The sequence below is a fragment of the Drosophila tropicalis genome, unplaced genomic scaffold (assembly GCF_018151085.1).
Source record: "Drosophila tropicalis isolate 14030-0801.00 unplaced genomic scaffold, ASM1815108v1 contig_878, whole genome shotgun sequence".
NCBI classification, from domain to species: Eukaryota; Metazoa; Arthropoda; class Insecta; order Diptera; family Drosophilidae; genus Drosophila; species Drosophila tropicalis.
Genome location: NW_027173374.1, coordinates 17,155,991 through 17,179,999, shown reverse-complemented (window position 1 = coordinate 17,179,999; position 24,009 = coordinate 17,155,991). Strand labels below are relative to the sequence as shown.

The following is a 24,009-nucleotide window of genomic DNA, read 5'->3' as shown; positions in this document are numbered from 1 at the left end:
GCAATGGCAATGCCAATGCTCTTGCCTGCAAAATCTTGCCAACAAGTCACCAAGCCAAAGAAACCACCAACGAGCAACCGCTAACCGCATTGCGAACCCACTGACAAACTAAGTACACAACCAACAGCCGCTTCCAGTTCACGGCAATTGATATTTCCTACAACTTTCAGTTTGGTTCGAATGCTTCTGCTTCTGCTGTTGGTTGACTCAGACAATTTGGGCAACTATAGCGGACGATAAGAAAATATAACATTTGCCGTGACTTGCTGTGCCTTCTAACTGGCTTCTCAGATTATTTCTCAATCTATGAATCAATTTTACAATTGTATTTGTATCTCTCACCCTATCATTCAATTATATATCTGAATAAATCTGAAACCGGTTGGTCCACGTTGTAGACTTGATAATTACTTGAGAGTTATCTGATCTCTACCATTTTATACTCTGATCTGTTGTTCACTTTTAAAACAAAGTTGTAGTTGGATAATGTGATACAAATGATTGTATTATATTTATCTTGAATATTAATTAACGCCAAAAGAACGCAGAAAAAATTGCAATAAAACTTCATTTAATTTTTGTTAATTTCAGTGCTAATTGAATAACGCATACACACTATCTGTCTGTGTATTTGTGTGGGAGTGTGTGTGTGTGTGTGTGTGTGTGCGTGCTGGAATTAAAGTTGTTTCCATGGCAAATGGCAAATGGCACGTGGCCGGGCCAGGACGGGCAGAACCTCAAAACTCCAACTCAGTGTCAGAGGCAGTATGAGAGTCGGTACAACGGGGCGTATGAGTGGCATTGCAATTTAATGCGCCATGGCCACGGATATCCGTTTAATGGCCATGAATACATAAATAATAAAAATGTCTATTTGTTTATTGTACACACACACACATGCACACAAAGAGCCTAAGAGAAGGGGAGAGGGAGAGAGAAAGAGAGAGCGGTGGAGAGACAGACAGAGATAGATGAAGCAGACATAGCTTACATAGCCTTTTCTGTGAATTTATTTACCTTTGCGAATGAAATATATCGAAGGGATATATAAATATATATATGCAGATTCCTGTTGTTATTGTTTTTTTTTTTTTTTTTTTTTTGTTGTTCGTAACTTAAATGCAATTTAAACAATGCGCAGCAATATTTATAATAAGCGTAATAAAATGCTATATGAATAACTATAAATAAATATTGTATGTACATACATACATATATACAAATGCATTGACTATCTTTCTCTCTTCCTCTCTGAATGCGACGTGAAGAGATTGCCTTTTGTGTTTGTGGCCTCGCGGGCGTTTGTGAATGGTTAACGCAATGACCAGAGAGAGATGGAGAGAGTGGGAACGAGAGAGACAGGGACGAGGACATTGAAATTGAAAATTGGATATGGAATTGAATATGGAGGGTATGAGGAGAACTTCCGTTTTCCTGTGGCTTGTTAAAAATTATATAATTTTATTGTATTTCAATTGTTTGTTGCGCCACCAAAGGAAATAATAATCCAAACTCATTGTTGCATAATAATGACCGATAATGGAGAACTGGAAATAAGAAAACCAATTACACAAAAACCTAAACCTACACTCCTTTCTAGCCACTAAGATCTGATTAGTAAACAATAGAGTACATATGAAAATGAGAGAAAAGAAAATTTTAAATGGGACTTGTCAATAATTAAAACGGAAAAAGGATCATCTATTTGTCTGTAGTTTAGCCTGAGATTGCTGCCTAGAACGATAGAGAAGAAAAAATTTTAGCTAATGCACTATAGATATATGGGAATAATCAATGGCAAATGTTTATCGCATTGAAAGCAAACTTCGTCCTTACAAATAGTGTTAATTTGCCCTACATCAGTCAACTAATTTCGTTAGACGTCGTGTCCACTCTCCAGTGGCACTGCATATTCAGAAAAGAAGGGACCTCATATGATTTGAAGGAATTGAAGGAACACTCACATCCACACTCTCGGCCTATGAGTGTTAGGTTAACAAATGGGCAAGGGGACGGAGGGGAGGCACTTGCAAGCTGGGGCAAATTAAAAATGCCATTGGCGTCTGTCCAGAATGCAAATGCATGTCCATGTCATAGAGTTACACAAAGTGCTTAATCAAGCTTAAAAGAAAAGGACTTGAAAGAGCAACACAAGCCACATACACACACACACACACATAGGCACACCCACGGCAGACCAACAACTGTATAGTATGGCTCACTCATTGAGTGTGCAAAGTGAAGTGGAGTAGTTTAAAATTAAAAAAAAGGACACTTAATCCTGTCAATGTCTTGCCGCGCTAGCGCTTCCCCAGCCAGCGAACGAGAATGAGCATTGGGGATTAGCAGCCATGGCGGGGGAAAGAGAGTGTGAATGAAATGAAATGATACGGGGGTGTCTAGGAGATTTTCCCCCCAACTAAGTCTGAGGGTGTTTTCATTTGATTTGGCATATGTGTGAGTGTTTGCGCATTTGTAGCTCACAAGAAGTGCAATTATGTGCACAAATGCAAAATGAAGCAAGAAACTGGAGCAATTGAAAACGACAGATGGATGTGAATATGCTGAAGATGGAGTAAAAGATGGAAATGTACATTTTCTGATTGCCGGCTATTGCAAAAAGAAGGAAAAAATTAACTGGCACATACTAATTTGTTTGAAAACAATAGGAAAGGACCCATTAAATACCTTCTAAAAATTTATAGATATGGCAAAACTAACAATTAGCCAGGTTTTTTTAGTTTTTAACCTGATAGACCTAATATACCTCGAGATTTAAAGGGTATAGACACAATTTTATCAGTACTTATGCGAGCTTCAAATGGAAATTGCTCATATGCATATGGACAATGTGTTGTTAATGCCAGCCTAAGTAGGTCCTTTGACGAGTATATGTGTATGTTTATCTAGCATCTTATCAAAGTGATTAATTAATGGCATTGCATTCGACTAATTAGGTAGACAAATGGAAAAGGCTTTTCAGTTGAAAGTTTACACTTACCCAACATGGAGGGTCGTTTTTTGGCGAATGCTCGTCCTTACTTGCAGGTTCTGTCCTTATTCACATTGACACCTCCGCCTGGGTGCTATGGCTGGAGAAACTGTCGCAGTTGGATTGTGTCCTACACATGCTACGTCCTGGCCACTCTACTTTTGGGTGTTTATGTTAACTGCATGAATATTGTGGCACTCAATCTGGAAACGGATTTTTATGAACTGGAGGATTTCACCAAAGCATTGGGTGCGGCCCAGAAGGGTTTTCAAGCCCTTTTCCTCATAACCCTGCACTTGAATATGGCCCTTCAATATCGACGACTCGCCCATATTTATGTGGACATTTATGATCTGGAAATGGATGTCGAGCAAACGACTCGTTGCCATGAGCCGAAGGACTTCAGTTTGCGACTTCGCCTTTTTCTTAGTTGTGGATTATGGTTTTGCACCCTAATGCCGGCATACTCTCGATTCACGTATCCGGCTTTGACCTTCTTGACCTGTTTCGATAAAGCGCTAACTGCTTGGATGATGCTTATCTTGCAAACCATTTGTGTGGAGTATTGTGTGTTTGTTAATCTGGTGCATGAATTTCTTGTGCGACTGCATTGCACATTGAGACAACTGCAGGACGAACTGGCCGATTGCAGGACACCAGAAATGCTGCATGCTCTATGTGTGTCCTTACGAGAAAATCAGCAGCTGCTAGGAAGAACTTGGCAATTGGTAGGTGAGATCGATAAATACTTTATGCCGCCGATGCTGTGTCTGTTTCTCAACAATGGAATGGCCACACTTCATGTGGTGAACTGGGCATATATACAGGCGCTCAATCCAAACGATTGCTGTCGATACTGTGAGTGGTGTTGACAATTGTGAAGATCAATATGAACTTGATTTTTTCTCCTCAGGGCGTTTTGGCAACCTGATTATCTTAATTTTGAATGTTTTAGTGCCCTGCTGGCTGGCCCAACGCTGCGCCGACACGGTAGGAAAGTAATAGAAATTGATCCACTTGACTTAAACTCTAATTGCAGTACAAGAAATTCCTCTGCACCATTCACAATATACGTGGAAGAAGAAGTTTGCCCGACTTGTCTATGCTTACAATGGGTATACGAGAGTACAGCTTACAATTGCAACATTTGAGGCTGCGTTTTACATGCGGCGGCTTCTTTGACATCAATCTGAAATATTTTGGAGGCGTCAGTAGATATTCTTATTCAATATGGACTTTGATTATTGTTTTATTTTACTTGCAGATGATTCTTACCATAGTCAGCTACACCATAATACTCATCCAATTCAAGCTCCAGTCCCTTGTGCGAGCTTCAAATCGTTCAAATTTAACGGTTCCGTCGGATAAAAGCACTTAAAAAGCTACATTTTTACCGTTTGCCGTTTCACTGTTAAGTTAACAGAACAATAAAAGCTTTAGAGCAAAACGTGAGAAACGTTTTGAAATAAAAATTGACATTGATGGATTGTTCCTTATATTGAGTAGATACATATATTTAAATGGGTTCAATCTGATCATCTTATTAAGAGCAATACCCATTGGTTTTTTATATTATTTAGACTATTATTGTTAAACTTATTGCGAACATCCTTCAATGCCAATTACTGTAGATACATACGCATTCTTATAAATATAAACTTTATACAATCAACATTATTCATATAAATATGTACGTCTCGGATGAAGTTGTACTCTCGTAATTAATTGCGACAATCGAACTTAGTGGCTACACTTATGAAACTAATTCACCTATAACCTACTGCTAAATATCTGCCCGCCTAGCTCCTTCAGTGTTTCTCTATAGCCTAAGTCTTAAACTCTAAGCGATTGTAGATCTTTTCAATTGGATTTAATCTCTTGCTTGTGAAATGTTCAGTTGCGTTCATTTGCTTGGATTAGATTTCGAGTTGATAGCTTTCAATAGAATATTAATCACAGATTACATAACTGGAATAACTTTTTGATTTGGAAGTATATATGCACAATTTACAGATTCATGTAAAGTACATGTATATTCAAAGGTATATACAGATAAATTTAACTAGTGTGTGAATAATTAACTAATTTAACAAAAAAACCTTCAATATATCAACCAACTAACGAACCAGGTAAATAATTCTCATCTAATTTACTTAGTTTCTAGATATACCTAATGCAAAGATTGCAACATTGCCACTGGCAGATAAACATATTAAACTTTCATCGATTCTTTTTTTCATACTTGGATCGATTACAACAATATTCATATAGATATAGATATAAAATCAACTAAGAAGCAAAATTTATACTCAATCATCTGTGGAAGGACACTGGAGGTTTATGTATGCATATGCTAACTAATCAAAACAGACCCATATTATCATTTATGTAGCTTAACAGATAGTATAAATATATAAAAAGACACACTGTAGGCAGGAGATAATTCAGCAGTAGGTTAACTATTATCCCGTCCCATGCTTTCCGTTCTCGAAGAGGCCTTTCTTGAAAAAAGACGACAGCTGGACGAGAGAGGCACGCGTGAGGCCTGGTCCTCCAGGTCCCTCATAGATCGGGCATTGTGGTATTTTCGAGCACACTACAAACAGGCGACGTAAATAGAGTTCAAGGAGACGACGACGATGTTTGGCCACAGGCTCACTGTTTGATGCGAATAGCTCACGTCGTGGAAACGGTAATGCAGAGATCTAAAATGATATCAAACGATTAGCAAACATCCGATGATCCTTTGGAGGGAGTCCTATGATCTCACCTTAGCTCCGTAACAGTGCTTCATGCACAAATGCAATTCCCGGAAACGACTGTAACGGCGCAATATATTTAGTTTACCATCGGGTAGAGCTATGCGCACCTCGTACTCGTAGTGCGTCTGCTTGCCAGCTCCACGCATCACAAAGCTGGGTATAGTTATAAAATGATCTCCCTGTTCGGCTGCTGCATTAACAAAGACCAATTAGACAAATATGATTAGAGATATGGAGACTCAATCTGGACTTACGAAATTCCCTCATTGATGGACACGATCTAGTCATACTTGGAGCATAGATCTGTGATGTTGACTCCTCCATGCTGGTAGGACTCATTACACTTGATCGCATTATGGAGCTGGCCAACTCATACTGCCGCTCCATGCCGGCACGCTCGTCCGCACAGCACTGAGCATGCGCCTCCAAATCCTGCACTGATTGCAGCATTTCCTGTTCCATCTGAATATAGCGCCTTTGCAAATCTTGCAAATCAGCTATTTGCTCATCCAGCTGAGCCTTGTTAACATCTGTTTCGAGATTTTTCATTATCAAAGCCTTCTGGGCGGCAATCTTGCGGCGCAGAGAGTGCAATGGGCAATAAGGACGCGATACATCCGAGTGGCGGCCTAGCTCGCACGAGGAGCAAGAACCAGTATCCTCATCACTGGTTCGCAAACTGTGTTTATAGCTGCTCGCGTGACCATTTGCAAGAATGGCCTGGTTACGGCTGTCCAGGCAGACCCCACTATCACTCATAATGGCCTGTGAACTGGGCGTTGATGATGGTGCTCCGGTGTTGAGGTTGCCACTGCCGCTGCCGGTGCCACTGCCACTGCTTGGGCCGGCAGTGCAGGTGCGAGATCCATCCTCACTGCTACCCGAAATGTCCTCCTTACGTGTGTCCTCGGCCTCATCCTCGGCCTCACATGAGCAATTACTAAGGGGTGTTTGTTGTCCCTCGGTTATGGTGGGCGATGAAACAATCGATAAATTTGATTGAGCCGTATGGAAAGTATCACAGGTTTCATATGTATCCGATTTGGACACATCGTCGCCATCAGCATTTGTGCTTGTCGAGGTAGACATGGACATGGATTTGTTGCCCAGATGCAGTTTCATATTGTGCTTTTTGGCACGCATCGCCTGCGACTCTGCCTCGCTTTCGACACGCTCCTGACGCAGACGTTCCAATTCGACTTGAATCTGCAGCATGGTCTCATCGACTTTAGCTATTTTACTGGTGCTAGCATTCAGAATCCTCTCTTTTTCTGCGATTTGCTCGTCCAGCTTACGTATTTCCTCGTTCTGAAAGAAATTGTTTGATTAATGTCAGCGCTAACAATACGATAACGAGATTAACTCACATTTCTTCTGACCGTATCCTTGATGAATTGGGCAGCAAAGAGTTCCAATGAATCGGATACTTGTAGCAAGAGTTCATCATTCAAGGGAGTTCCTTCTTCAATTTTTAATTCCATCTGAGAAGCATAAAACATGATTTTAATTGTTATTGTAACTATTGTCTTTAATCCAAGTAGCGAATCTAAGTTCTAGGCAAAATAAATCATGCAAAAGATAAACAAACCTCATCCAGTTTGCCACAATCTTGCAGTTCCTGTAACTCTTTTGCTACATACTCAGAGAAATCGCGTTTCTTTGAGTCGAGCTGAGTTTGAAACGCTGAAATTTGTCTACACACAATGTCGATCTAAAACGAAAATGAAAAGCACACAAAGAGAAAACGTAAGGGAAAATATAAATATAAAAAAAAGAACAAAGAAATATAACTGATAATAAAAACGGACAGAAAGGCAGGCAAAGAAGATGCACACAACAAAGAGTTACATATCGAATCGATATCAGACCTGAACTTTCTCATTATTCTTTTCCCAAAGTAACATATCCTTGCGCGCCAGCAACTCTTGTTCACGGCAATTGAGCACTTGCAGTCCGTCCATTTCTTCCTGCTCCAGGCGGATCAGCTCTTCGGTCAGCTTTCTCACCTTCGTCTTGTATTGGTCATGCATCTGAACCCGTTCCTTAGAATCAAAACAAACATAAATCCGTTGGAATAAATTCTTTGTGAACACTGTAATGACTTACCGAGTTCAGCTGCTTTAATGCATTTTCAATGGTGTCCAATATTTTGCGATTTTCATCCTGCAGCTCGGGATCATCTCGGGATATGGGCCGTTGTGGGTAATATTGTCGTTCAGGACGTTTGTAAGCCGATGTGGATGCATCTTCGTCGGAATAAATGCTGCTGGTAAGTAGATTTTCCCTGGATGAAGTAATCAGGGATAAACGCGACATATCCAATTGCGATCGACTCAAATCCTTGCGCAGCTTCGCTGCTTCGGCGGGATTATTGAAGCGAAAGATGTTTGTGCGTCCCAGCAAGATGATGTCGCCCTGCGATATCTGTTTGGGTTCATCAATTAAATGGGCATTGACCCAACACTGAGCCAAAGGCCATGGATGCAACGTGACCACTCCCCCTTTTAAAACAATACTACAATGCTGTTGTCGTATGCCATCGCCAACCAGCTCTATATCCTGAGCCACCTCAGCATCCTCTGTCCCAATGCGAGTTTCACCCTCCTTCAGACTGTACAATGTCACTCCGGTGGTCACATCATTGTGTATTCCAATCAAATGAGGCATCTCCGAGTCCAACACGACGCCCACTCCAGATTTTCGCAGCCCCAAACTCTTTTGCTCCTGCAATATCGATTGCGCCACCTTCCATTTCTCGGTCCACTCTTCAGTGAGGACTTTCTCTTGAGCCTCTTTCTTTTGAAGATCGGCAAGAACCTTAAGCGAGGGTTGTATTGAATGCTAAGAAATAAACAGAAGAATTGAGTTAATCAGGTATAAAATATTAAGAGTAGTGTCAAATACTCACAATATCGCCCGTTAGCATGGACTTTAACTTGTTAATCTCTTCTCGCAACTCGCGTATCAATTTCACATTTGCATCTTCATTGACAGTAGGCTTATTGATAATGTTCTTCGCCCGATTGGCGTACCGCAATGTACTCAATGTTTCGCTATAATTGCAATCAGCCGGAGACAAAGCTGCGATCATAATTGTCTTACTATTTCCGCCCAGACTGTCCTTGAGCAGCCAGGTGAGTATGGAGTCACGATAAGGTATATACAGCACGCGCTTTGAGGCACTATTCGGTGTGGTGGCTAGCGAGGTCGCAGAGCTTGAGGATATGTTACTCTGACTTCCACTTGTCTGCTCAGCCAAGGCAGAGATGACGCTGCCCAGCGTGACCAGAGACTTATTGATATGGGCCCCCTCCTTCAACCGCTGGCCCGTTGCTCCCGTAGCATTGGCGCGCTCACTAATAAAAAAAAAAAAAAAAATAAAGTGATGAGTTTAACTTTCTAGATGCAATGTGCTTCATGCTCCGGTTACGCACCTGCCCGCCAAATCGACCAAATGGATCTTCGAGACTGTTTCGCTTGGCATGTCATTCATGAAGCCGGCCTGAACAAACGTAATCGTAAAGATGGCGTGACTCCGACTGCTGGTGTCGTTCATATTTGTGCTTGCCGTAGTGCGTTGCGCATTCCCCCTGGCAATACACTCCTACGAAATGAAAAGACAATTAAATTATTACAGACATCTTATGTATCCATTTTATAACTCACTTGTATTTCATCGAAATCGGATACAGCGTGTTGTGACAAATTCTCCACATAGGGTCCCAAACTGCGATGCTCTCGCACTCGCAATCCATGTCCTGTACTCTGTGAAGCCAGTAGATCCTTGACTCGTTCATTGTATATCTCCAAGTAGCTGGCATGTGTTCGATAGCCTGTTCCCGACTCCTGGCCCACACGCATGCGCCTGAATAGCTCTTCACAGATGCGCGGTATTAGACCCGGATTTGTGGGCGTGCCCATCATGGTGAACGTTTTACCCGAACCCGTCTGACCATATGCAAAAACGCAAGCATTGTAACCTGCCAAGCAAAAAGAAATTAAAGAGATTGACTCTGTGTGTATGTGTGTGTGTTTCGAGCGTGTCATGAAAGGTAATTGCGATTAAAACTATGTACTTGGTTTTGGCTGTCAGGTCATGCCAGCAACCAACTTGAACAATGTTAAACAAGGTAATAACTGGATGCAGTTTATGAGCCCGCTACAAGAATTGCTTCATCATTCATTATTCCCCAAGACTTGACACAGGTGTGTATCGGATGTTTTAGCCAGTAGATAAGTTCTTATCTACACAACAATTTCTGTCAAGCTCTTTTTAAACAGATAATGACAAGATAGGGATGAATAATTAAATTGACTGTAGAAGAAGTTATATCATAGTTTATATAGATTATTTTGACAATTGCACCTGCAGCTCAAGTGACTCAACTAACAAATGACAATTTAAAACCATTTTAATGCTTAAACAAGTGGACCCTTTCATTTTCGGTTAACTAAAATGGAAGTATTGCATATCATTTGCGAGACCCCCGCTCTTAAATTGCAACCAAAATGAAGTTGAGTGAAGTCAATCTCCCGGGACCAGTATGGTGGAAGGCATGCTTCAGATGCATTTTGTATTGTTTTATTTCCTCGCTTGAAGCTTTGTAATTTGATATTGAAAGCGTGCCAGAGTCTCGGAATCGTAGTGAGTGAACAGCTGTTCCATTTGGCTTGGCATTTTTTGTCTGTAGACTCTAGAGTAGTGGGCGAAAGTTTTGCTGTTTTGGTTTTTGCAATAAAAAACACAAATGAAAAATTAGACAACAAGTGAAAGCGCATTAAAATTTACGCATTTTACTATTTCGAATGCAATCAAAGTGCTCCAGGGGGTCACTAAATCATTGTGACATTGAGTGGAAGTTGGTGTGAATCGGCGGGGTCTGAAGGCTGGTCTGACTTTTGGCCACTTATTGATTACAGGAACAATGATCAAGTGGTTCGCTGACTGGCGGAAATTTGCATGATTATGACCAACACTCATACAGAGAGTCGATTTGTATGTAAATTTACATAATAATTGGGCAATAGAGCAAATCGGTTTGAGTGAAGGCTTTTATTTTTAGACCTCAGCCCGCAAAATGTTTATACAAAGAGAAGAAAAAGAAAATTCGGGAAACGGGAAACGGAAAATGGGAAAAGAAGCAACGCACAAAGGAAAAATATAAACAAAACGCGGTGCGGGAAAATCGTTTCTCTGTCTGGGTGTACGAAATGTGTGTGGGGCTAATGGCATACACATTAGTGTATGCACAAAAGTGAGCAAATGTAAAGTCACGGCCCAAAGTTTATTTATACATACATATAAGCCCAACTTTGGGGAAAAAACAATTAGGATGTACCTAATACATACATACATGAAACTACCTAGTCGGTGGCTCAATGGAGACCTACTAAAACTACAATTCTGTTGTGCTCGAGTTCGAACCCCGACATAGGTGGAGTTTCCCCCCGATGAAGCAATACTGCAAGGTAGTTCCGTCGGGGATAATGGAAACGATTGTGGATAACGAATAATTTTTTTTTTTTTTTTTTAATACATACATGAATCTAGTTCTCTAAACGAAAAAAACTAATTAAAACCAAATTCCAAACTTAGCAGAGTTAAGAAGGCATTTGGCTCACTGCAAGTCCAAACAGGCATTTCAGGATATTTTTGTGTTGCTGTTTGGTCCACCCTAAGTACTAATTTCACACTTATATAAAGGTTAATGTGTCGTTAGATAGACACACTCTTGATATGATGTCATTGTCCTTCAGCAATTCAGCAAACTCACCTTCATAGGCACAATCGACGACGTCGTTGCCCAAGTCACTGTAAACCTGCTCCTGGGTGGCAAAATGTGAATCTTCTTCATCGAAAGACCAATATGAATAGTCAAAGGTAAAGTCATGATGATTGTCTCGTCCGACATCGCGTATAGATTGTGAACGGGGTTTAAGTAGGCGTGTCTTTTTCGCCTCCATTTCCACAATAAGCTGAGCGTCCATATCATTTTCCCTGCAAAAAGAGAGAGAACAAAATGGCATTAAGAAAAAGTTTATTTATGGCAAAAATACTAATTGGCCTTGGCTCCAGCCTATTATTAACGTTTTTAGTAATTGTGTAACAAGGGAAAATGGCAATAAATGGCCCCCTTTCCTCTCGCTGTAACCCGTTGTCCGTTAGACTTTTGTGGCTTTTCGTGTTGGCTTTAAATATTGAAACAACAAAAAACAACAACAACTGTAAGCCTTTAACTGACCTTAAATGGTAGAGAAGATTATCACCAGTCAGTCTGATCAGTCACATGATTGTGAAATTATAGAACAACGTCAATTCGGTTCTTATACAGAAAGAGAAAGAGAGTGGAGAGGGAATGTACCTGATTGCAACATTAAAAAGAAAGCGCTCGGTAAATATAAATAAAAGAAAAACTAAACTTGCCCTGGGTAAAGCACACTTCCATGGAGCAGAAGGAGGAGTAGGTTGTGGATGTATGTACATATATATGCTGGAGGAGGAACTAAAGACTCGAGCCAAACCGGTTGACTAGAGTTCATACAAAGCAGCACCCACACACAACATAAACACAAGACGCATATGGTGGAGCATCATCAGCAGATGCCACCCAATGGAATGACTCAGTTGCAATAAGAAAAATACCCTTAATTGGGGTATATCTATTATGCAATCACAAGACCAAAAAACATTTAATTTTCGTTTAGTTTTGGTTAATAATTCTAAGAGATTTGAGTATCTAATTATAGGGTATTTTCAAGTCGTTGCAATCATTGACATTTTTATTTATCATGGTGTCCCATATTAAAAACGACAATTTTAGGTCATTCCTCTTTGCTAGAATCCCCCTTCAAGAGTCGCGTTAAATGTTTGTGCTCCACTTTAGTGGAAGTGGAAGGAAAACTCTTGAGTGAATTTAATTCGATAATCTTGGAGACTTGTTGAGCCGACTTAAATACGTTCTCCTTTTATTTCCTCTTTTGTTCCCTCTGTTTAGCCCTTTTGACTCTTTTTCTGTGATTTATTTCTCAATTAAATTTTGATGAAGTCAGCCCTAAACAAAGCAACAACAAAATTGGTTAGTCTCTGCGTCATCATCAAAATGGCAAAATACCAACAGAAAATTTGTTTGTTTAGTTTCGTGCAAAAAGACTTAATACATATGTATATATGTATGTATGTACATACATGTATCTCTGCCTCTGTATGTCTCTGTCTCTCTCTTCCTCTGAGTGTTTCTTTTGTTTTGTTTGGAAGTGCTAAAAATCACAATAAAAATTTTGTTTTTTGGTGCAAGGTGTAATTATATTTTGATATAATTTCAGTTTCGAGAAGTGAACGAGAGCACTCTGGCATGACTAACAACATAGCAATGGAATTTACTTTATTTGGGATGATGTCACAATTATACGTCCTCCTGATAATTACAATTACAAAGTACTCTAAACTCAACCAACTAAAATCAACTCGAAGCAAACTCCTATTTATTAAGTATCGAGGAGGGTATTGAACGTATTGCGGAAAAGATGAATGACATCATTTTGCCCATTCCTTTCGCCTCTTCTCTTCTCCTCATCTTTATCATCATCTTCTTCATCATAATGATCTGTGTTTTCTTTCTTTCTTTGTTGGCCAAAAAGTAACTGTGCCAAAAGCAATGACCGCTTCAACCAGATAGTCAAGATAAAGACATAAAAAAAAACAGTAGAAAAAACACGTTAAAAAAAGTGTAAAAAAATATATGTATGCTTAATGTGGTTTTAAATAGCCAACAACAATCCCGGGTTAAACTCAGGTAAAGGTACTTGATGAGCCCGCTTTTTGTTTAACAAATCACTTCAAAACATATTGAGCGAAACCTTTCTGTAATTTCAGTTAGGGTTACAACATTAGAGTACGCTGTGCAAAAGGTAAACCCACATTCCCTCAGATTTACTTGGTATTTATCAACAATTCGTATAAATTCTCCTTTTCATTTCAAACGCCTCAATCACGAGTTATGCAAATGGCGCTCGAAACGAATAGTGAATGGTTTATTAGAATTTTTTTGTGCAAGAGCGTTTTATACATGGGCTAAAACGGAGGGGGTGGGGGGCGTTCCCAGCCAAATTCCCTGTTGGGTTAATTCCATAACTTACCGCGTGTTAAAGGGGCGAACCCTCACAGCAACCTTGAGCGATGACATTTTTGTTGTTGTTGTTGATTATTTGGTGGATGTTTCTACTCCCGCCAAGAGTCTCTCTCTGCAGTTATGTGCGTTTGTTGAATGAGTGAGTGGGAGAGGGGTGGTGCGGGGGGAGAAGTGGTATGTACGTGTGTGTACAGTAGTCCAGCGTGTTCTCGTCTGACCAGTCGCCTCGGAGCCACGTAATTTTTTGTTTAAATATATTTCACTCTTTTTGTTATTCTTGCATTTATTGTTTTCTTTTTGTTAGTTTGCTCTCTCGCTTGTCTTTTTTCACCTCGTTGGCCTTGTTTCACAGTTTTGTTTTTCTTTTCATTTTCTTGTACACCGTTATTTGGAGCAGCTGCGATTTTCTATCCACTGCGCCACTACCGCCGTCTCTTCTACTATCCACAACCTGCTGCTGCCACAGCCAACTACTGCACATAATAATAATTGTGCGCGATTATAGTTTAATTTGGATTCGGATTCACTTGCACAGCAACTAGCACCTTTGCAGGTTTCCATAATCATCACATCACATCATCAATTCCATTTCCAATGAGGCCTGCATTTGCATTTGTACATATGTGTGTTAATTTTCCATTCTTGTCAAATGCTTTTGGACCCGCATCATTTTGATTCACGCACACACACACACCCGCGCAGTTGCACTCACTTATCTAACTGTTTGCACATATGTTGCATGTATGTTTAGTTTATACCTCTTTAATTTGTAAAAACAAAAAAAAAAAATTTTATCAATTTCCGACGCGCACCGTACTTCTGGACTCTACGAATTTTTATTTACAATAACGGCGAGTCAGCGATGGCACTAGGGATGTTAAAAATATCGATATCGAAATCGTTTATCGATATACATCTCGATATTGAATTTTGAAGGCGATACGATATTCAATGTGATATTTGAGTGATAATCGAGTCTGTCGAACTTTACTATTATTAATAAGCAACATAACGGTTATGATAACCGGGTTATCAACATTGTAAAATTTAAATTGAGCTCACCAAAAACAATAGGGATGCTGAAACTCATCTCTAGCAACATGTATATAACCGTTAGAATTGCGGTTGAAAATATCAATATCGATATTTTCCCGCCGATACACATCCCTAGATGGCGCCATCCAAAAAACATTATTTTTTCTCAGTATTGAGACATATCTTAGCAAACTGTTGAGCCACTCGAGATATCAGTGTTGATAAAAAGTTAGGTTTAGTGTTGGGTAACGGAATTTGTTATGCACAACGGCGCTGCCAGACTTCGATTTTTGGCGCGTAGTTAAACTTTCTCACAATTTTAAATTCATTGACAAGAAAAACCGATACATTTCTTGAAAATTTTGTGCAAATCTTAAAAATTGTATTAAATTTTTGTGTAAATCTCACATTTATCAATTAGTTAAAGCTCTTATAGATACGAATAGGACCAATATTAATATCCGATCAGTATTCTCTTACACATACATAAGTGTCGTATTGATGACAGCATTCCAAGGCATATTCATAGCCCAAAAAGGTGGCTGCATTAAAGGGTATCGCCCGAGCTACCAACATCCAACTGCCTCGGAAGATACTCCGCCATCCGTAAGCTCGATAATTGACTTTAACACAGTGTATTATGCCGCGAAATTTGTGATTCTCATCAGCCTGCATAAGCGTTTTGACTACATCAAACGGAATGACACAGACCCAGGAGATGACACCAGCCCAGGCGCCAGCCATGGTGGTGACCAATAGACTCACATTTGAGCCATCCGGATGATTGCGACGGCGCCGCACAAATTCCGTATTATCCAGATAGTCCACACTGTGACGATAGGCGAGCATATAGATTCCATATGGCAGGACATCACTAAAAAACACCATTTGTTTAGTAGTGAACTCGATTCTTATTAATTACCAGCACCTACTCACCGACACATCATGGGCAAAAGACCGCGATAGAGTCCCGAGATACCATCATTTTTTAATATTCGCTTCACAGTGCCAAAAAGCGTACGCCGTTGTCCGTAAATATAATCATTGTAGTCTGGAAAATGGGCAATATTCATTTTCTTAATCCATTAATAGGTGTTTCCATACTTACAGCAATGTGTCTGAAAACGCACTTTGATCAGTTCCATGGGACAAGCAATGAAGGATTGCACAAATCCTGCCACCGAGCCGGCCCAGAACATGTTCTGATACTCCAATTGTTCCCGTTGATAGTCGCTGTGGCAAACTTTACGCAGTTGCCTCAAATGATTCCCGTAGATGCCAAAGAGCAGCGAATTGATGGCCCCCGTCGAGATGAATGGAAAGAACATGCCCCTGTAAAAACCGTTGATCTTTAAAGTGTGTGCCATTAACCCCTCCCCCAGCTCCAGGTTCCATGCCCATGCCCACTTACCCCATTGTTGCGTGCGTAGATCTGTTGCACCGCCGTCAATACCGATGAATTGGAGGCCTGCTGCCATACCTTAATAGTATCTAGTGGATGGGCCACCAACACGCCACAGGCACCTGCGGAATTGACCGTAAATTTTAATTAATTTCTTCCCTACTATTGCAATAATGTATTAATTGAGGCACAACATCCCGAGCACATGGCATCTAACGCTGCCAAGAATTGCCAAAAATACGCCTCAGGGGCGCCGTGCCTGAACTTGACCGTGACAGAGAAGCAAAGGCGGGGGTGAGAGAGCGCCAGCCTCAAAAAACAAACCAGATGTGAATTGCGTCATCCATGTCACAGTATCTCAGTAGATTCCATAAATAAAGTGAAAGCAGTAAAAAACTTACCGCCAAAGCAGCCAGCCACAAAATCACAATAGTTTTCCCACTTCATTGGGGTGGATAATTGGGCCGAATTGATTTTTCTTGCGCTTTTCTTTTATCCGCTCTTGGCCAAGTGGGGCTACTAACTGCTACTGCCACTGCCGCAGAAACAATTGGTGAAAATGCAATTCTTAAAAAGCTCTCCGCCAAAGCTTTTGGCACACTGCACCCTGTCCTGAAATCGGTACAAAAAAAAAAAAACAACGTTTAAAACTCAAATTATTCAAATCAGTTGGACAGATGGCTAAACAAAATTGTTCGTTTCGATTGGTCTTTGTTTAAACCTCATGAATAAGAAACCATTTGGTTTGTAATTTTATTTTTTTTTAATTAATTAATTTTTTTTTATTGTTGATTGATCTTCATTTCTTTTGCGATTTCTTTCTTTCAATCTTTGTTCATTTAATCATTCATTCATTCATGTTGGTTGTCTCCTTCTCATCTTTGTTTTTCCTTTTTTGTATGGATTTTCTTTATTTTTTTTATGTTGTGGTTTTTGCGTTTTTCGGTTTTTGGTTAATTCTGCTTGCAGCTAAATAATTTAAATTTTTTATTTTTTGTTTTGTTTTATTTTTGTTCTTCAGCGCATTAACTGGATTTTTTGCTGCCCGTTTACCGTAATTTTAATTTTTCACTATCAACTTTAAATGAAGTTGAAAGCGATCAACTAAACGTCATTATGTTTTCATATACATAAATATATATATATATATATATATGTGTGTGTGTGTGTGTTTACATCTAGATTCTTCTTTTTTCACATATGTATATAATTTTGTATATATATGTATATATATTATATATATCCTTTTTTTGCTTCTTTTTGTGTAGTGTAATTTACTCTTTATATTTACTCTCAGCATAAGATTTTGTTTAGTTATGTGTGTGTGTGTGTGATTGGTTTTAAAAATGAACCAAAAACTCAAAATTATTCAATTTGTGTTGTATAATCAGTATTATTTTTGCTTTTGTTTTATGATTTATACAAGTTTAGAACATAAGAAAATACAGCATAATTCACGTTTAGTATCCCATAGTACACATTCATTATTTATAAATATTGTTTTAAGCGCTTTTAACCATATTTTGCAATTTCCTGCGTTGGTTTTTAGTTGTTATTAACATGCAACATTTGTTAATGCGTCTTCTTTGTATGTTGGTTGCATTTTTAGTGCACTTTTTAGTACAGTTATTTTCCTTCTTTTTTTATTTTATTTGTTGTCTCTAAAAGTACTTAACGAGTTTTACGCTTCAGCTGGGCATCTAAGCCACGGCCAATTTAAATTTTAACATGCTTCATCTTGTTTTTGTTTTTTGTTGGTTGGTTTATACATATAAATACATAAAACTATAGTTAAAGTTACAATTATAAGAGTCAAAAGCAGAATAAAAACATTTAACTCAGAGAGTGCAACAAAAATGAGAAACAAAAAAAATTCATATACATACATATATGTATGTATGTATATACCACTGTGACTTATATGTATGTATGTATATGTATAGATTTATCGTATATTAGGCATTTTAACATTTTTTTAATTGTTTTCGTTTTTACAAAATTTTCATCTCTATTTGTTTTCTCCTAGATTGGCATTTTTATGTGAATTGTCCACGCTAACTAGAGAGTGGGAGAAATAGATACATACATATGTGTGTGTGTTTGAGAGTTTAAAATAGCGAGATTGCTCCATTGGATAACGGTTAAGCGGATAGAGGATTAAGCGAGCTCAGCTGATGGAAAATGGTTCCCTTTTCAAACCAGAGATGTTTGGCTGAGAGAGCGAGAGATGTGAGAAAGGTTTTCAATACGGATAACGGATAGTGGATAAAGGATATGACAATATAGTGATCGTGGAATGAGAAACTTGTACATTTGTACGTATAACTATTACTGAGGTTCGGATAAACCATAGCCACAATTAGAATTCAATTTAAAGTATTTCTGTATTTCTTCTAAGCAAGTCCCAAAGCAAAAACCAAACCTAAACCAAATCCTGCCTGCCTGAGTGATAGGTTTTCTTCTCACTTATGTATGCCCCAACATTTTGGGGCATAATAGTTGTTGTTGTTTTTCGTTTTCTTGTTGTTGTTGGTGTTGATACGGTTATTATAAAGGCAGTTAAGGCTTTAATGTGGCAATATTTCAATAGGTTCTATTGCATTATTTTCATTTTTTATTTTTGTTTTGTTTTGTCTTGGGTATATATGTTCCGTTGTGGTTGTTGTTATCTCAATTACACACTAATATAAAGATGCAAAACATTCTTACACACGTTGCTTAGTATTTAGGCCATAGTTTGTTCGGATATTTTTGTGTAGAACCACTTTAATAATTTATTAGATGCAGTTTCTTTTTTCAATTGCAAACGGTTTTGGGTTTCGTTTTTATTTTTTTTTGTTTCTTTTTTTGTTTTCTTTATAATAACGATAACTTTTGTTTGATTTAGTTTATTTCTTTCTTCCTTTCGCCTTAACTATGCGCAATATGTATGCATGGTATATATATATATATATATATATACATATGTATATAACTCACAATTCACAGATACATTCAATTTGTTAGATGATCTCTATTTAGTTTTTCGATTTAATATTTGCTGATCTATTCATTCTAATGGAACATGTGAGTTGAATATGAACAAACATACACACATACACATAATACATAATATAATAAACTTTATATATTTTCTTACTATGATAGTGCGCCTAAGTGAGTGAGAGTTTTTCTTTTTGCTGTTTTTTATGTATTTTGAGGAATCTATGAGGGCGAACGTGAATGGGAAGGAGGGGAGGGGAGCAGTCAATTCGTTCATTCATTTATACATTTATTTATGGATTTTGTAATTTAACATTTGTTTGTTTTTATTATTTCTCTTTTTGTTGCCTATTAATATTTACAATGAAAAAGTTTCTGCGATTGTTCAGCGAATCGATTGAAAATTTGTGCGCATTTTCCCAAAAATATTCATCTACCAATTGAAAAAGTTAATATACCCTTAAAGAGTTCGAGAATTATTCTGGATGCCGATAGTTGGAAAAACCTGAAATCGGGGTATATATGTAAATATAGACTGACAAACTTGACGAAGCAAACGCAAATTTCAAATTTTTGGGCGAACACAGGTTCGAAATAGAATATCATGTTTGAGAAACCGATAAGAATGATTTACGAAATAGACGGAATAACAATTAGTAATCAGAATTGAGAACAATCTTCTCGTTAGCATGTGATATTTGATAATGAAATGGTTTAGATTAAGGTATGACTATAAACCAAGCTGCTTTCTCCTCTCTCCATTTAGACTAATACCACTTGAACGTTTCTTTTCTCTCGGTTTTTCCATTTTTCTTTTTCTATCGTTAGCTTAATAAACATTCTTACAATGTGTATTATCAATTTAGCATTTTCATTTTCCAATTACTACGCATGCTTAGAGACATTATTTCGCATACTTAAATACATTTATATTGATTATACTATAAATATATATAATTTTAATTTTTTACGTTACTTTTATATGTATAAATTTCATTTCTCTCATTTTCTTTTGCTCCTCTTCGCCGATTTTCATTGTTTTTTTTTCTGTTGTAAATTTTTTTTTTTTTGGTTTTCATATTTTTGTAAGCTAGATTCATCTCCCCCTTTGCCCTTTTAGAAGCAACTTCCAACAATATACTAAAAAATTCTAGGCTTAGTTTTCCATTTAATGTTCATTATCTTTTGGGTTCGGTATTAAACTGAGCAGGAAACGTTTCTTCGTTTGTTGGAAAGAAGAGATGGGTCGTAAAAGTCGTGAAAGCGTGTACAACACTTAAAGCTAAGTAACAAAGTTTTCCGCTTTATGTTTTATATAATATATATATACTTTATACAATCGTTTGAGGGGGTCTTTCTTATCTTCAAAGGGGCGGGGGAAATAAAAAAAAAACTTGTAGAAACTTGGGCTAAGACACACCGTTCTAGATATGGGGGACGCGACTACTCAATAACAAAACCGAAAAATAAACAAGTGTTATGTATATAAAAATTAAGCGCAGTTTGTTTTTCTTATTCTTTCAACACTTTTACACATCTATAGTGAATATTTCGTGTGAGTGTGGGAGAGTGTGTTGGTGTGGTGTGTGCGGTGGAGAATGGTGTTCTATGCTAGGATTAGTAATATTCACTTCTCTTGCTCTGGCTCAGCTCATTACCGTCATTAACCATTGATCATCGATCGAGTTTGTTTTAGTTAACGGCTCTTTTTTTGTGTTTTCTATTTTTTCTTTTGACCTGCTAACATGTTTTTCTTCTTTTTTATTCAATTTGCATTTTTCTTTTCTTCTTTCTTTTAGCTTAAATTAATTAATAATATTTTTTTTTTCTGTAATATATATTTATAATATGTATGTGTGTGTATAGGCTTGTGTATGTGTGAGTGTGTGGGTGTGTATACTGTAAGATACATTATTTATATAGATTTCTTCGAAGCAAAATTCCACGTCCAGAATTCTTTAAGTGTAACAGCACACAACGCACACACAAACACATCTATATTTCTGCTGTCCAGATCCTGTTTATCTCGCATAACAGCTCCTTTTAGCGCCAGCTTGGTTGGTGTCTTGCCAAACGAGTATACATTTTAGTTTTACATATATTAGATAGTGTTTGTTTTTTGTTTTCCTTTGTTTTTAGCATATGTTTCTTTTTAGTATATTTTTGTTTTTCTCTTCTTGTTTTAAGATATATTTATGTATATTTATATATATATATGTGTCTATATATATATAGCCAGCGGCGCAGCAGCGATTTCTTTTACGATTTATGTTCTCTGTTTTTTGATCCCTCCGCTTCTTGCCGTTTATTGTTTTTAGTATCGGACGCAATTTGCGTTTACTTAGTTGTCGGCCTTTTCCTGTTTAATTTTTGCACTTGCTGTCGCAGGATTATTGTCGGCGCCGCTGCTGCTGCTATTCGACTGTTGCTGATGAGAGTTTATGGCGGCGGCGGCTGTGCTGGAGGACTGCAGTGACGATGATGACGAGGACGATCCTCCTGTTGCCGCTGATGTGCCGATGTTCGCTGTCGCAGCGCTACCGCCTGCGGCACGCCCGCTGGAACGATTGGATTCGAGTTCGTGCAGCTTCTTCCACAGCTCTTCACGATCACGTTCGCGTTTCTTTTCCCTATATCGAATAGAAAATCAATTTGAATTAATAAGATTAATTTTTTTTATAGGAAAATCTTCGGCTTACTTTTGCCTCTCCGCCTTGTAGCTGGAAGTTAGCTCATCGAAAAGCTTTGAATTCATTTCCATAAACGTCTTCAATACATTATAGACAAGCGCCACAATGGTTTGATTCCAATGCTCCTTACTGATGCGATATAGGGCCGGAAACATAATGGGCATGATGATCGCATTGTTTTCCTCGATAAGCGACATGGCATATTCATTGTTCCAGAGATAAAGAGCACGTTCAGCAACCTATTTGATGATGCAATCATTTGATGAAGGAATCGTTTCTTAAAATTCTATTTGAAAACTTACCTGGAAATGTGGACTCGATACGCATTTGGCAATCTGCCGAAACAGAGGTTCTTGGATTTTAACAAACTGTGGCGGATCGATTACATCCAAGATCTCTTCGATTTCGCCTAAGAACATAACCTCCTTTTGGGAGCAGGTTTTTGGCCAGAACTTCAGCAGACCACGCACCACCGGCTCGGTGAGGAATGGATCCTTCTCTAGGAATTGTACAATGCAATAGGCCAGCTGAGCATGGTATAGCGATAGGCATTTGACTTTGTGCAGAGGCAATAGAACCTTAACCAGAAACTGTTTATGCTCCGCTTTCAGTGGCAAGGCGAAACCATTGATGATGCTATTACAAATTGGAGATTAGAAGGGTCTACCTAATACACATAACTTCATATGCTTACCTGCCAAGAATTTCTAGCAACTCTCCAACACCATTAAAGTGCTCCGTTTCATAGATAAATCGCAAGAATATGTTATTGATCTGTTTTCGTATAAAAGCGCGTAAACCTAAAAATTTTCCATAGATACGATGCAACACCGTTTTGAGAAAGTCGCGTTCACGTGGATCCTCCGAATCGAACAGTTCCAAGAGCTAAAAGAAATAGAGAGCAAAAGATTGCATGAGAGGAGGCTGCGAAAAGTTAAAGAAAGAGGGCGCCATACCTGAAGTACAAACTTCTGATCGATCACACGCTTGCCAATGGTTGCCTGAAAATCTTGCGATTCGAGGAATCGCAAGAAAACTTCATAAACCAGTTGCAGATGCGGCCATGATGCCTCCAATGTGGGATCATCTTCTTCTGGATCGAAATCGGGATTCTCACTGGGTGGCAATGTGCGAAATAGGTTGCATGATATCTGTACAAAAAAATTCATTGGAAATGCAAAAATTTAAATAAAGTACGAACGTTATATAGATTTTTAGAAATGAATACTGAATGATAACTGATGAAAAGTAATTGTGTTTGCTTTATGGTAAACTATGCTAGGCCTACCATGCGTATTATTTCAGGATACACCGGTTCCGTTAGGACACCACGACCATGTGTTATATAGGTGGATAGATCATTGAGCGCGGCACGTTTGATTTCCTTGCCCTTTAAGTCCGTAACTGGATCCATAAAGTCAAATGATACACAACACTGACGTAATTTCCGTATGAAGAGCTCCTCCTGTTCAAGGCTGGAGCAATCGGCTACACAAGCAAACGAGATTAATGGTTTGATTACTTTACAATCTTTCTGGTAGAGAGTCGCCTCTATCTCACTCACCTTTCAGTGGCGGCAATTGCTGCAGCTCAACATCTTGGGAATTTCTGTAGCGCGAGGAACCTTGACTCTTTTTACTCTTCTTTTTGAGTGAACGTTTGGCGAACGGGTCGATTCGATCCACAAACGTGCCCGATGACATCTTTTCAGATTTGGGTTCGTTTGAATCGATGGCGGCGGTCTCCGTGGCTGTCTGTGTGGTATTCAGCTTGCCGGCTTTATTATCACGATTATGCGCAAATGAAGATTGTTGTTGTCTCTGTTGATCGCTGGCGGCCGCTGCGCCTGCGCCTCCTCCTTCGCCTCCCTCGCCCACGTCGCCCTCGTCGCCGTCTTCGTCGAAATCGCTGTTGGGGATTCCGACTTGCGCTGCTGCAGAAGGATGACGTTTGTTTCGTGTTCTGCGTAGCCAACCGAAAATTTTATGTGTTATGTTGGCGACTTTCGCAGTTGAAT

The 24,009-nt window shown here is 38.7% G+C and overlaps 4 protein-coding genes across 5 annotated transcripts; 1 reads left to right on the top strand and 3 right to left on the bottom strand.

Annotated features, from left to right (window-relative positions):
• Positions 1-3,006: 3,006 nt before the first annotated feature.
• LOC137583961 (putative gustatory receptor 98b) lies at positions 3,007-4,370 on the top strand. Its single transcript, XM_068299157.1, has 4 exons — positions 3,007-3,850; positions 3,906-3,982; positions 4,032-4,199; positions 4,257-4,370. The coding sequence occupies exons 1-4, from the start codon at positions 3,007-3,009 to the stop codon at positions 4,368-4,370; spliced, it is 1,203 nt and encodes a 400-aa protein (XP_068155258.1).
• A 108-nt stretch (positions 4,371-4,478) lies between these two features.
• Klp98A (kinesin-like protein 98A) lies at positions 4,479-14,711 on the bottom strand. Its single transcript, XM_068301466.1, has 12 exons — positions 13,891-14,711; positions 11,529-11,752; positions 9,421-9,734; positions 9,189-9,358; positions 8,663-9,110; positions 7,861-8,595; positions 7,623-7,796; positions 7,343-7,465; positions 7,122-7,235; positions 6,009-7,062; positions 5,763-5,944; positions 4,479-5,697 (listed from the first exon to the last, which is right to left on the bottom strand). The coding sequence occupies exons 1-12, from the start codon at positions 13,935-13,937 to the stop codon at positions 5,455-5,457; spliced, it is 3,828 nt and encodes a 1,275-aa protein (XP_068157567.1). The 5' UTR covers positions 13,938-14,711; the 3' UTR covers positions 4,479-5,454.
• Positions 14,712-15,278: 567 nt separating this feature from the next.
• On the bottom strand, positions 15,279-17,555 carry LOC137585511 (solute carrier family 25 member 45). 2 transcript variants are annotated; one of them, XM_068301313.1, is made up of 5 exons: positions 16,722-17,555; positions 16,330-16,442; positions 16,027-16,267; positions 15,855-15,969; positions 15,279-15,792 (listed from the first exon to the last, which is right to left on the bottom strand). In XM_068301313.1, the coding sequence occupies exons 1-5, from the start codon at positions 16,765-16,767 to the stop codon at positions 15,384-15,386; spliced, it is 924 nt and encodes a 307-aa protein (XP_068157414.1). In that variant the 5' UTR covers positions 16,768-17,555; the 3' UTR covers positions 15,279-15,383. The 2 variants fall into 2 exon arrangements, with proteins under 2 accessions (XP_068157414.1, XP_068157415.1); XM_068301314.1 differs by lacking the exon at positions 16,722-17,555 and having other exon boundaries at positions 16,027-16,250; positions 16,330-16,433.
• A 2,895-nt stretch (positions 17,556-20,450) lies between these two features.
• On the bottom strand, positions 20,451-23,832 carry wdb (widerborst). The gene is made up of 7 exons (XM_068301312.1): positions 23,557-23,832; positions 23,281-23,480; positions 22,949-23,143; positions 22,687-22,877; positions 22,295-22,628; positions 22,002-22,231; positions 20,451-21,932 (listed from the first exon to the last, which is right to left on the bottom strand). Exons 1-7 carry the CDS (start codon positions 23,693-23,695, stop codon positions 21,644-21,646), a joined length of 1,578 nt encoding a protein of 525 aa, XP_068157413.1. The 5' UTR covers positions 23,696-23,832; the 3' UTR covers positions 20,451-21,643.
• Positions 23,833-24,009: the final 177 nt, after the last annotated feature.

Coding starts and splice junctions, on each gene's coding strand:
- LOC137583961 (XM_068299157.1), top strand. CDS start 3,007: ATGGAGGGTCGTTTTTTGGCGAATGCTCGTCCTTACTTGCAGGTTCTG. Junction 3,851..3,905: donor AAACGATTGCTGTCGATACT/GTGAGTGGTGTT, acceptor TTTTCTCCTCAG/GGCGTTTTGGCAACCTGATT. Junction 3,983..4,031: donor CCCAACGCTGCGCCGACACG/GTAGGAAAGTAA, acceptor CTCTAATTGCAG/TACAAGAAATTCCTCTGCAC.
- Klp98A (XM_068301466.1), bottom strand. CDS start 13,937: ATGTCATCGCTCAAGGTTGCTGTGAGGGTTCGCCCCTTTAACACGCG. Junction 7,797..7,860: donor CATTAAAGCAGCTGAACTCG/GTAAGTCATTAC, acceptor TTTGATTCTAAG/GAACGGGTTCAGATGCATGA. Junction 5,945..6,008: donor TCCATCAATGAGGGAATTTC/GTAAGTCCAGAT, acceptor TTGTTAATGCAG/CAGCCGAACAGGGAGATCAT.
- LOC137585511 (XM_068301313.1), bottom strand. CDS start 16,767: ATGAAGTGGGAAAACTATTGTGATTTTGTGGCTGGCTGCTTTGGCG. Junction 16,443..16,721: donor TGTGGCTGGCTGCTTTGGCG/GTAAGTTTTTTA, acceptor TCAATTCCGCAG/GTGCCTGTGGCGTGTTGGTG. Junction 16,268..16,329: donor TCTACGCACGCAACAATGGG/GTAAGTGGGCAT, acceptor CACACTTTAAAG/ATCAACGGTTTTTACAGGGG.
- wdb (XM_068301312.1), bottom strand. CDS start 23,695: ATGTCATCGGGCACGTTTGTGGATCGAATCGACCCGTTCGCCAAACGT. Junction 23,481..23,556: donor GCAATTGCCGCCACTGAAAG/GTGAGTGAGATA, acceptor TTGCTTGTGTAG/CCGATTGCTCCAGCCTTGAA. Junction 21,933..22,001: donor TACAAGGCGGAGAGGCAAAA/GTAAGCCGAAGA, acceptor TATTCGATATAG/GGAAAAGAAACGCGAACGTG.